The sequence below is a fragment of the Cucumis sativus genome, chromosome 1, assembly GCF_000004075.3.
Source record: "Cucumis sativus cultivar 9930 chromosome 1, Cucumber_9930_V3, whole genome shotgun sequence".
NCBI lineage: Eukaryota > Viridiplantae > Streptophyta > Magnoliopsida > Cucurbitales > Cucurbitaceae > Cucumis > Cucumis sativus.
The window spans coordinates 4,338,939-4,351,414 of NC_026655.2; the positions used below are offsets into that span (position 1 = coordinate 4,338,939).

General features: G+C 35.8%; 1 protein-coding gene and 1 pseudogene across 1 annotated transcript; one reads left to right on the plus strand and one right to left on the minus strand.

The window, feature by feature from the left end:
* Positions 1–793: 793 nt before the first annotated feature.
* On the plus strand, positions 794–2,951 carry LOC101215184 (protein SAR DEFICIENT 1). Its single transcript, XM_004137434.3, has 6 exons — positions 794–954; positions 1,070–1,145; positions 1,255–1,804; positions 1,904–2,064; positions 2,147–2,438; positions 2,550–2,951. The coding sequence occupies exons 1-6, from the start codon at positions 869–871 to the stop codon at positions 2,708–2,710; spliced, it is 1,326 nt and encodes a 441-aa protein (XP_004137482.1). The 5' UTR covers positions 794–868; the 3' UTR covers positions 2,711–2,951.
* A 3,213-nt stretch (positions 2,952–6,164) lies between these two features.
* Positions 6,165–9,219, minus strand: LOC101207570 (annotated as a pseudogene).
* Between the last annotated feature and the right edge of the window lie 3,257 nt (positions 9,220–12,476).

The following is a 12,476-nucleotide window of genomic DNA, read 5'->3' on the forward strand; positions in this document are numbered from 1 at the left end:
GTTCCTATTTACAAGTTTTTGAAACAACCCATCGCGCGCCGCATATTTTCTAAACCATGACCCACTTTCATTTAAAGCACAATAAATTAGAATGCTACCTATTTTAAAGATTATCTATAACTACAATAACTAATCTCTCGTTAGAGTAAAATACAATTTAAAAAATTTGCACAATTGCACAATTTTCTTAACCAAACTAAAACAGTTCAGGCACAAACACACATACTATTATAACCAAAACTAAAACAAATCTCCACCCAAACCCACAAACTATTTGATCTTTTAACTACAACTATAATAAATTACTTCTTCCCTCGAACACTCTTAAAGAATTGTCCAAAAGAAGTACAAATGGATTGAGGGTATAGGGTGATACCAATTATCTTATAATTAAAGTAGCATAGGATTCTTTTGCATTACTTTGAAGTATAGGTAGGCAAAATTTGAAAGCAAGTTTAGGTTTAAATTTTGGTTGGAGGGAAAGAGAGGAAGATGAGAATAAAGTATTTAAAAGGATGAAATTAGTATTGATTGGGATTATTGTGTATCATTTTCGCAAAAAATCAAATTAGTGGAGTTTATAATATAGAGTATCTAAATATATAATATTCAAACATAGTAATTTACACAATATAATATAAAAAAAAAACAAAATAATTCAACAAATGGCACTATTTTATAAAGAAAAATGTCCAGTCATAGACCTTTACCTTCAGCAATATCTCAGAATTTTCTAAGAAAATGCTAAGCAATTTAATATTCTTCTGCACCGCTCCTTTTCTTTTTTTAATGGCCATAAATTCTATAAATACTACCTATGCCCTAATCCAGTAAAGCCAATGCAACTCTTCTTCCTTCAACAATTAGAATGTCATCAAAAAGACCCTTCACCGAAATTGATTCATGTACCGATCAGCAGATTCAGACGAAACGACCTCGCCAGTCGTTTGCCTCGTATGTATTTTTTTCTTAAAGATTCATCAATGCTGCTGCACAAACATCAGTTTTTTTTTTTTTTTTTTTAAAAGATTCTGGATCATTGATTTTATTTATCTTCTAATTTCCTCAGGATCATTGGGGAAGTTGTAATGGTGAATTCCTTAAGACATTTATCAAAAGCACTGGAACCATTACTCAGACGTGTGGTATGAAATTTCATTTAATTTAATTGGATTTTTTTCTTCTTTTTTTGTGTTTATTAAGTTGGGGGGTTTTGGTTTAATTCGTTAGATTTTTTTTTTTTTAATCAAACAGGTGAATGAAGAAGTCGACCGGTGTTTGATTCGTTATTCAAGATCATTAACCAGAGCATCTTCTTTAAAGATACAACCCTTAGAACCATCTAGTTTTCAGTTATATTTTGTGAATAATCTTCCCTCTACTATTTTTACTGGGAGTAAAATTACCGACGTTGAGAGTCGACCACTCAGAATCGCTATCGAAGTAGGTGGTGAAGATCCGTCGTTGCTGCCTATTTCAGCGTTGTTGAAAATTGAAATCGTTGTTTTGGATGGGGAATTTGCGTCGGGAGATCGGGAGGATTGGACGGCTGAGGAATTTAATGCTAGCATTGTTAAGGAAAGATCTGGAAAGAGGCCACTGCTTCACGGCGAAATGAATGTAGTTCTTAGGCACTGTGCTGCGACGATTGGGGATCTTGAATTCACCGATAACTCAAGTTGGATAAGGAGCAGAAAGTTTCGGTTGGGAGCCCGAATTGTTTCCGGTTCGGACCGAGATAAATTCCCCCGCATTAGGGAAGCCATAACCGAACCTTTCGTGGTTAAAGATCATCGTGGTGAATGTAAGCATTTGCATTCTTCTTCCCCAATACTTCAAATATTTTATTTCCTAATACTCCAAAGTCCAAACATTAAAATATTTTCGTTTTTGATGGTTCAAGTGTACAAGAAGCATTACCCTCCAATGTTGAATGATGAAGTATGGCGACTGGAAAAGATTGGGAAAGAAGGAGTGTTTCACAAAAAATTAAGCAATTACAATATCAAAACAGTTCAAGAATTTTTACAGCTTTACACTATTGATCCACAAAAACTAAGAACGGTACTATTCTCATCTTATCCCTATACAAACAAATTTGGATAAGTGGACGAAAATTCAATAAAGAATACTTATGTGGGTGCAGATTTTAGGGGTAGCAATGTCTGAAAAGATGTGGGATGCAACAGTAAAACATGCAAAAACTTGTGAATCAGGAAGCAAGCTCTACATGTTCCGTGGACCCAATTTCTTGCTGTTTTTGAACCCAATTTGTGAAGTTGTTAGAGCCATGATTGGAGAACAAATATATTCGTCTCGAGACCTCCACAATATCCCCCAGGATTACTTGAAGAATTTGAGGAGACAAGCATTTGATAACTGGGCTTCCCTACAAGACTTTGAAGGAAACTTGAGAGAATCATTGTCATTAACACAAGGTAAATTTAAAATTTGATTGACTTTGGTAATTCTTAAAAACAATTCGAGATCATGAAAGGGAACAACTGATATATATATATATATATTTTTTTTGAATTTATTGATGATAGGCAATGAAGGCAGTGAGTTTCTAGTTGGGAAATCTTTGCTTCAAAGTAGCTATGAGTTTCTAAGTGGGCAACTCGAATGCCAAGATTGGGATTCCAATTCCGAAAATCAGTTTAATATCTCTGCAAGAATCGAAGGGAATTTTCACTGTAATTTTGGATAGTTTGTTCTTATCATCACAATTAAATAGCTGCTCTTGTATTATCAGTTATCCACCAATTTTCACCTCCAGACTACTACTATTCCTATGGTCAATAAAATTCAGTTTGTTTCCAAATTTGTTTAACACTCTTGGGCGTTGAATGAAATGCCAAATTGAGTGATTTTCCTCTCTGCTTCTCATTCTCTCTCACATTAAGTTTCAATTGACTTTAACTATGAATAAAACCATTGACTTGTAAAAATATGAATGTGTATCATTGTGCGTATGAAATGGGGCTTTCCTTTTTATTTGACCTTACGTCTCATGCCAGCGGATTTGTACGACTTCACTATCAACAACCGTGAGCTATTGGAGAAGTTCAAATTTTAGACTATATCTATTTTGAATAATAAAAATTAATAAGATATATTTTTAAAAATAGCACCATAAATTAAAATATTTAAAAAAATTGTACTAAAATGTGTTATTTTTTACCATTTACCTCATAATTAACTCTAAAATATGTACTTAATTGACTAAATTAATAAATTAAATAAATATTGGACCAACAAAATTTACCTGAAAGTATTTTATTATATTATATTTTTTTGCCACGTATGCTCTAAGTATATAACTTTTCTCTATCTATCTCCCACTTTTCTGATGCTTCATTCTTCCACCCTCCCTCTACACAGTTGCTAAACTCAAAAATAGATAAACGAAAATTAGGTTAGATGATGACAAAGTTTAGAAAAAAACAACTTATAACACACTTTTAATATGTAAATTTGACAAATATGACGATAATCAATGATAGTTTGATAGTAATATGTTTTTAAATTTACTATTTTTACAATTTTGAAAGTGTAAGTCACGTAGATTTTATTATCGTGAATATTTAAAATAACTACAAAATATATTCCTAAATGCATTATTATTATTGTTATACTTCGGCATAGAAAGACCTACAAAATAGAAGCACGTTAACAAAATAGCTAAGCTGCTGATTTCGTTCTCTTTTAGTCTCCAATGCGTCGGTAGGAACTGTATCAATCTTCATTGGATACTTAGTTGTTCGAAAACTCAAAAATGGAAAACAAATAGGATAAGATTAAGGGAGACAAAAAAGAAGAGAGCTCGAGAGAGAATGAAAGATATATAGAGGACGAGGGAGCCTTGCAACGGTAAGGTATTTATGACGGTAAAAAAAACGGTCCAATGGTAGGGATATAATGACAGTAAAAAAATGGTCCAACAGTTGGAATATTATGACGATCAAAGCAGCATGGTCCAGCGGTTGCCACGCCACGCCCGACTGGTTGGCGACGGTGGAGAACACATGGCCCAGACCCACAAATGAACGTGTGGATATTTGAAGATCAGACTTCAAAGCAATGTGGGAAGCCTTCAACACAATACTGAACCAGAAGATATGCAGATATTATATTGTTTGATTGAATGGCCTCAACTATATGGAACAGGAGAGATGCAATGGTTTTAGGAGAGATGAAGCATATCTACTTCTTCTAAATTGAATGGTTATAAGTGTATTAGTGATGAATATCAAACTCAATAGAGACACACTTGAATATTATTAATATTCTCTATTGGTATCATCTTTTTCTCTCTTCGTCTTCGTTTGTCATCTTTTAGTTACATGGTCTTTAAAGCATCCATGTTTTTTGTTTTACGTCGGTTGATTTTAAATACTCGGTGAAGAATGAACCATGGCAATTACAATTACATGTGATGAGCTTTTCTTCGAGGACAAGATTTGTTGGATCTTGTTTTTTCTCAAGACGACAATATTCAATTCCAAAAGAAATTCCGAAGAATAATGCTGAAAGGGCATGAAGGAAGTGGAAGCTTCCACCTCAGTACGACAAACTTTATATTTGTTTTACGACCTTCTAATGATATATATATATATATAAGGAGTTATCTTCTTGAGCATGTTTGTAATGAGAATTGTTTTACAGAAAGTGTATTACAACACAGTTAAAAGGTTGTTCACTCAAAAGAACACTTCGAGATTGCACTACTTAGAGAACGAACTTTTGGAACAATAACTCAAGATAACTTTTTATGTCTCAGATTAAAAAAGAAAAAGACTAGCACATCTTACTTCAAAGTGCTTGTTTTGGCTAAAATATGGAAAGAACCTTCTAACGAGCTTGGCATGTCATAATAATAGATTAGCTCCATGGGTAGGGTAAGTTCTATCTTTTATACTTTGGCTGTACAACCCAAAAAATATCAGACAAACTGATCACTTCACCAACTACAAGAGCGTTTCAAAAGTATACTCTGTTTTTTTTCACACCAACGTATTAGTAGTTTATGTTCATATAATTATTAACAAAAATAATATCTTTGAACGTTTTTTTTTTAAGTCTAATGAAATTATTATAATATCAGAACGAATCTTCTCCATCTGATATCTGTTCCCATTGGAAGACAAAATAAGAAAAAAGATCATATAGGTTGAACCAATTTTGATATACCATATATAATATGTTTCTTCTCCACCACAACCACAAAACGCGTCATTAAATATCTTTGCTTATATGAGCCGTTGAAGTTGAGGAAGAAGAAGAATCAGTTTTTGGTATTACGTCTGATTTTGAAATATCAACTTCACGATGGAAATTAGAATAAAACTAGATGGAATTCAACCTCATTTTTCTATTCTTTTTTCTTTTTAAGAAAAAAAAATAATACCAACAGACCAAGAAAAATTAGAAGTGAAATATGGGACGAACTGACCTAAATATGTTATAAACTTCTATTATTGACGTTGATAGGATGTTTGTTTAGGGGTGTTTATTAGTGTCTCTTGTGTGTTTGTTCGAAATTTGATATCAACCATTGTTATTTAAGAAAGTTATAAGAAAACAAACACATTTTTCAAAAACAATAATCTGGATTTGATATATATTGTTCTGTACAAGTTTGTTATATACTTACTTTGTTAAGAAAACAATAAACACATCTTTCAAAAACCATAACATATATATATATAACATTTCAAATGGCTATCTGCAACAACATAAGATGATCATAATCACAATATCTAATGTGCACGAAACGCTTACAATTATGACGAGAGAGAGGCAGTGGATAGAACATGCATGAAACATAAATTTTAACCCAAAATTTGTTTAAGACTTGTGGGCTTACTTTCGGGCAGCGACGACGACGTGGGTTGGGTCGGTGCAGTTTCCGGTTAAGTAGACATTGCGGTGAAATTATATGCCGCTGTTCGATCTCTCGGTTTAAACACGAAGAAAGGTGATGAAAGAATTAGCCAACGAAAGATTTTTAATAATAAGTTTGGTTTATTCATGCATGACAAAATTAGAAGAAGCTGCTGACGTCTGTGTTTCATCTTATACTGACGTTAGGAAAATGACTAATAGTGACCTCAGCAGGCTATCTCATCCAGCCATGGCTTTTTCTTGGTCATTTCTTCCATCTCCCCTGTTCTTTATGTTATACATATTGCATTATTTTTCTGTAACTTTCCTACAATTTTCCAGTTTGTTTTCATCTTCTAGAAAGTTATGGGAGAAAAAAATAAATGTTATGTGTTTGTTGGGTTAATCTCCCCAAAATATGTTAATTGTTATGTTCTGAATCTGATAATGGCATATACTCTGTTTTTGAAAAATTTTCCTTTTTACCATTTTTGGGTGTTGGTGTAAGCGAAAAAACAATGGGTTTATCAAATTTAGTTATTATTTCTTAATGGTATGTTGAAATGGGAGTTGGCCACACCCATCTCTGTTTCATCATCAGATCATTAATAATGCTGATTGTACGATAATATTTATCTTTGCAAGGGCAGTTGGGATACAATTAGAGAGCATACTCAGATTGTCCCTCTTTAAGGAAGATAAAAAGTTTCACCTTTGTGATCAACTAGTGTTCTAAAATTGAGGTCGAAGAAGAAACAGTTGCAGGATGTAAGAAGAGGGTCTGTTTCGAGGGAATCGGTAATCCATCAACACTCCCTTCCAACATAGCGACTACCTCAGTCATGGACGGTCGATCGTCTGGCAACGTCTGAATGCAATTCAAACCCACAACCACCATTTTTCTAGCTATTTTTTCTTCTTCCTCTGTTTCTCCCCACTGCTTACAATTTCTATTCATTTCATATTCTGCAAGGTTCTTGTATATCCAATCAGGAAAGTACTCTTCACTATTGTCTCCCACTCCTTTATTAGGACATTGCCTTTCACCAACCATCTCAAGAATCAACATTCCATAGCTATAAACATCAGACTTGTGTGAAACTTTGCCATACCTTCTTTGTACTACTTCCGGAGCCATGAATCCTATTGTCCCCTATGAACCTGACATCGACACATGACTCTCTTTTGTCTTCCACTGCTTTGAAAGCCCAAAGTCGGAGATCTTGGGGCAAAACTCATCGTCCAAAAGAATGTTGTGTGGCTTGATATCAAAATGTAGAATCCTTGTATTGCAGCCGCGATGCAAGTATTCTAATCCTCGAGCCACGCCCACAATGATGTTATATAGAGTCATCCAACTCAATTCAATTTTATCTTTTTGTTGCCCTTTGTGACATATGTATTTGTCTAATGACCCTTTAGGCATGTACTCATAAATCAAAGCTCTTTTGTTCCGCTCATAGCAGAACCCCAAGAAAGTGACTATGTTTACATGGGAAGTTGTTGTGATGCTTATGACTTCATTGATGAAATCTTGGCAATTTTCTCCGGATTCATTCAGAAGTTTTACAGCCACGTCGCGTCCGTCAAGTAACTTTCCTTTGTAGACTGTGCCGAACCCTCCTTGACCAAGCTTGTTCTTGAAAGAATCAGTGATTTTCTTCAGAGTTGAGTAAGTATATCGCTTTGGTATTCGTGTGGAATATCTTTTGATGGTTTCTTCGATAAGGTCTTGTTTGTTTGAGTTGGTAAGTCTCATTTTTCTTGTGTAGTAGATGAAAAGGATGATTATAACGAAGATCAAAATGATGCTTCCGGTGACACTTAAAGCTGAAGAAGGATTTCAAAATTTGTATGGTTAAGAGAAGCCTGTATTGCAAAACTTTGGTGAGTTGAATAATGGTATAAATGCAATTGAAGTCTTGTAATACCTATAATGAGTGTCTTTTTCGATGGCTTCTTCGACTTTTCTGTAAAAGAAATCATGAAGTTATATGAACTCAAAATAACAACAAGAACAACCACGACGACAACAACAACAGTAATGCAATTGTAGTATAAGCTAGAAGTCTTGATATATTGGGGTAATATCTTTTTTTTCTGTCAATATTTCACTATATATCTTCGATATCTCTTTTTGGGCTAGTATATATTAGGCTTTTTCAATACTAGTATATATCGGTGCAGTTTTCGATCCAAAACTTTCATTTCCAAAGAAATTGAATCTGAAAAAACAACCAGAAAAAGAAGAAAGAAAGAGGCTTCGTCAATGGCCATACAATTGGTGGATGAGGAATTAACCCTCTCATTGGAAAATCTCAATTCATGCATGTCACACGAGACTCTAACCATAGGTGTAAAGCTAGTGGAGCTATAGAAAAACCTTGCCTTCATAAAAGATACACACTTGATGATGGTTTGAACGATGTTAAACTCACTTGTTTCAAGTATGGAGGGGATGAATTTGAAGAGTCGAACATGGTCAATATGTACGCAACAATAGTAATTATGTTATTTTCACAACATTTATGAATTTTGGTTATATTCCTGATAACTTTTTTTCTAAATTCTGTAAAAATGACTTACTGATATTTGCATACGGAGCGATATTTTCATCCTTGTCTGGAGAAGGTGCTTCTGTTGACGTATTTGACATTCCTGCTCAGACAAAACATGGAGAAATATGAACTCAAAAAAGAAGGGGAAGAAAATCACAGACAAGTCCTGAACTAAGTAGTGAATCATTGAAAAAGGAGTTGAAATTGTATTGTATGTTAAAGTTTAAATAAATAATTCTCTCTCACCATCCTCACATTATTGTTGGAGGGCTAAATAAATATATACCCGATCTGGATGGAGAAGGTCGTGGTGTTGCTGCAAGTAGTGAGGAAGAACAGAATTCAATCCTATCAAAGGAAGATTGACAGCAGCATCTTGATTGATTCAATTCCAAGTCATAAACATAAACACCACCACCACCAGAATCTTTGCAATTGTTACATACTTGAACATTTACCGTCCGCCCTGACGTAAACTGAGCGGTGATATGTTGCGCTACCTTTTGAAAATCATCACCAACTTGTTTTAGCAACCATTGTGGAATTGGCGCTACTACACTTATTCAACACATATCATTCATCAGAACTACGTTACTTTTTTCTGGGATGTAGCTATATGCAGCTTCAGAACAAGCAGGGGTGTATGGTGGTACAGACTCACAGTCAGAATATAAAGAAATTGTCAAATACATGGAACTCGACGAAATATTTTTATCTGGTGAACAAAATCGATCTGAAAAACCATTTTCAGCAACTATAAAAGTTCGATCAAATTTACTATTGTTATGATATATATATATACACATATGTCCTTTATTGTAATTTTACATAGTCGTTTAGTTTATTCTCTATATAAATATGTAACATTGCTTTGACTCAATGATAATAAGACAGATACGTTTCTAAATTCTAAATTACATAGGTTTGAAGTTTGGGTTACCTTCCGGTGACCATTTGTCGACACCGCCCATACCATAAGAAGCACCACCTCCGTCCGCCCAAGTCTGTCTTCGCCGATCGCCGGAAAACACCGCGCGTGACCGTCACGCGCCGTCGGAATCATCGTCACCTTCACCCACGCGCCGGCACGTGAGAGCGCGTGAGAAGTCCGATTCTGTCTTCTGGGCTTGTCTCGAACCATTGTTTCCTGCCAGTCTGTACCATTGGGTCTATCAAATAACATTCGGGTTTGACGAAAACCGAAGGTTACACGATTGGTTTTGTGTCTTTTTCCAATTTTGCACTGTTTGGATTGATTTTCTCTTTGTTCGAGTGGACTAAAATCAACGTGTGACTTCAATATGGCCGACATAAAAAATTTGGTAGTCTCCAACGTTATTCCCTTGGCCTCTAAGATCACAGAACATAAGTTAAATGGATCCAATTATTATGATTGGCGTCGGACAATTTTATTTTATTTGAGAAGTACTGATATGGATGATCATATGACTGAAGATCCCCAAAAGATGCAAAGCAGAAGAAGGATTGGCTTCGTGGTGATGCCCGTTTATATCTTCAGATCAAGAATTCAATTGAGAGTGAGATAATTGGATTGGTTGATCACTGTGAGTCTGTTAAAGAACTTTTGGAATTTTTGGATTTTCTATACTCAGGTAAAGAGCAAGTGCATAGAATGTTTGAAGTTTGTATGCAATTTTTTCGTGCGGAACAGAAAGCTGAGTCTGTCACCAGCTACTTTATGCGGCTTAAGAAGATCATTGCCGAGCTTGGCTTGTTGTTACCTTTTAGTCCTGATGTTAAAGTTCAACAAGTTCAACGAGAGAAGATGGCTGTTATGATTTTCCTGAATGGACTCTTACCTGAATTTGGAATGGCAAAGACACAGATTCTCTCTGACTCCAAGATTCCATCATTAGATGATGCCTTCACTCGAGTCCTTCGCATTGAAAGCTCTCCGACTAGTGTGTCTATTCCTCAACCCAGTAGTGCTCTCTTTAGCAAGAACAATAACCCTCGGGCACCTCAGAGGAATAGTACTGATCATCGAAAACCAGAGTCTGTAGAGATTGTTTGTAACTACTGTCGTAAGCCAGGCCATATGAAACGTGATTGTCGGAAATTGCTATATAAGAATAGTCAACGATCTCAACATGCTCAGATAGCCTCCACATGTGATATACCAGAGGCGTCAGTTACTATTTCGGCAGATGAGTTTGCTAAGTTTCAGAATTACCAAGAGTCATTACAAGCGTCATCTTCCTCTACTCCGATTGCATCCACTGTTGCCCCAGGTAATATAAAGTGTCTTCTTACATCATCTACCAAATGGGTCATAGACTCTGGTGCCACAGCTCATATGACAGGTAATTCTCACCTATTTTCTAGACCGTTGTCCCCTGCCCCTTTTCCATCTGTTACATTGGCCGATGGCTCCACATCTTCTGTTCTTGGCTCTGGCACTATTCACCTTACCCCATCATTTTCTCTCTCTTCTGTGTTACATTTGCCTAACTTATCCTTTAATTTAATTTCTACTAGTCAACTTACTCATGACCTAAATTGTGTTGTCATGTTCTTTTCTGGTTATTGCTTGTTTCAGGATCGTGTGACGAAGAAGATTATTGGTAGAGGATATGAGTCAGGAGGCCTTTATCTCTTTGATCATCAAGTATCGCAAGCTGTGGCGTGTCCTGTCGTTCCCTCTCCTTTTGAAGTCCATTGTCGTTTAGGTCATCCATCTTTGTTTGTGTTGAAGAAACTTTATCCAGAATTTAGGTCTTTGTCCTCTTTAAATTGTGATTCGTGTCAATTTGCGAAATTTCATCGTCTTAGTTCGAGTCCTCGAGTCGATAAACGAGCAATTGCTCCATTTGAGTTAGTTCATTCTGATATTTGGGGTCCGTGTCCAGTTGTATCTCAAACAGGCTTTCGTTATTTTGTTACTTTTGTTGACGATCATTCTCGTCTAACTTGGTTATATTTAATGAAAAATCGTTCTGAGTTATTATCTCATTTTTGTGCCTTTCATACTGAAATAAAAAACCAATTTAATGTCTCTATCAAAACTTTGCGTACTGATAATGCGGGTGAATATTTTTCTCATTCTCTTGGCTCTTACTTGTGTGAAAATGGCATTATTCATCAATCTTCCTGTGCTGACACTCCATCTCAAAATGGTGTTGCAGAGCGGAAAAATAGGCATTTACTTGAAACTGCCCGTGCTTTATCGTTTCAAATGCATGTTTCAAAAATCTTTTGGGTTGATGCTGTCTCTACAGCTTGTTTTTTGATTAATAGAATGCCTTCCTCTGTTCTTAATGGTGAGATTCCCTATCGTGTTCTTTTTCCTACCAAGCATTTGTTTCCTATTGCTCCTAAGATATTTGGTTGTGTCTGTTTTGTTCGTGACGTTCGTCCTCATCATACTAAGTTAGATCCCAAATCCTTGAAGTGTATCTTCTTGGGTTATTCACGTGTTCAAAAGGGTTATCGTTGTTATTGTCCTACCCTTAAAAGGTATCTGGTTTCGCCTGATGTTGTCTTTTTTGAAGATACACCCTTTACTTCATCACCATCGAGTTTGTGTCAGGGGGAGGATGACAATCTTTTTATATATGAGGTTACCTCTCCCACACCATCCTTGTCTACTGATGTGCCTCCTTCCCGCCCGTTGATTTCTCAAGTCTACTCCCGACGACCTCCACCACAACCTTCAGACTCATGTCCTCCATCAATGCTTCCTTCATCATGTGATCCAGCGCCAAGTGATGATCTTCCCATTGCTCTTCGCAAAGGTAAACACAAGTGTACTTACCCCGTTTCTTCCTTTATTTCCTATCACCAGTTATCTCCCTCCACATATATGCGTTTATTACGTCTCTTGAGTCCACATCTATTCCTAACTCTGTTCATGAAGCTTTGTCTCATCCTGGCTGGCAAAATGCAATGATTGAGGAGATGATTGCTTTAGATGATAATGGTACTTGGGATTTGGTATCTCGTCCTGCAGGAAAGAAGGCCATTGGTTGTAAATGGGTGTTTGCTGTCAAGATGAATCCTGATGGAACAGTG

What these genes read in the sequence shown, in the direction of transcription:
- LOC101215184 (XM_004137434.3), top strand. Translation starts at nt 869, where the DNA reads ATGTCATCAAAAAGACCCTTCACCGAAATTGATTCATGTACCGATCAG. An exon ending in AACCATTACTCAGACGTGTG is followed by an intron (nt 1,146 to 1,254) that starts GTATGAAATTTC and finishes TTAATCAAACAG; the next exon opens with GTGAATGAAGAAGTCGACCG. An exon ending in TAAAGATCATCGTGGTGAAT is followed by an intron (nt 1,805 to 1,903) that starts GTAAGCATTTGC and finishes TGATGGTTCAAG; the next exon opens with TGTACAAGAAGCATTACCCT.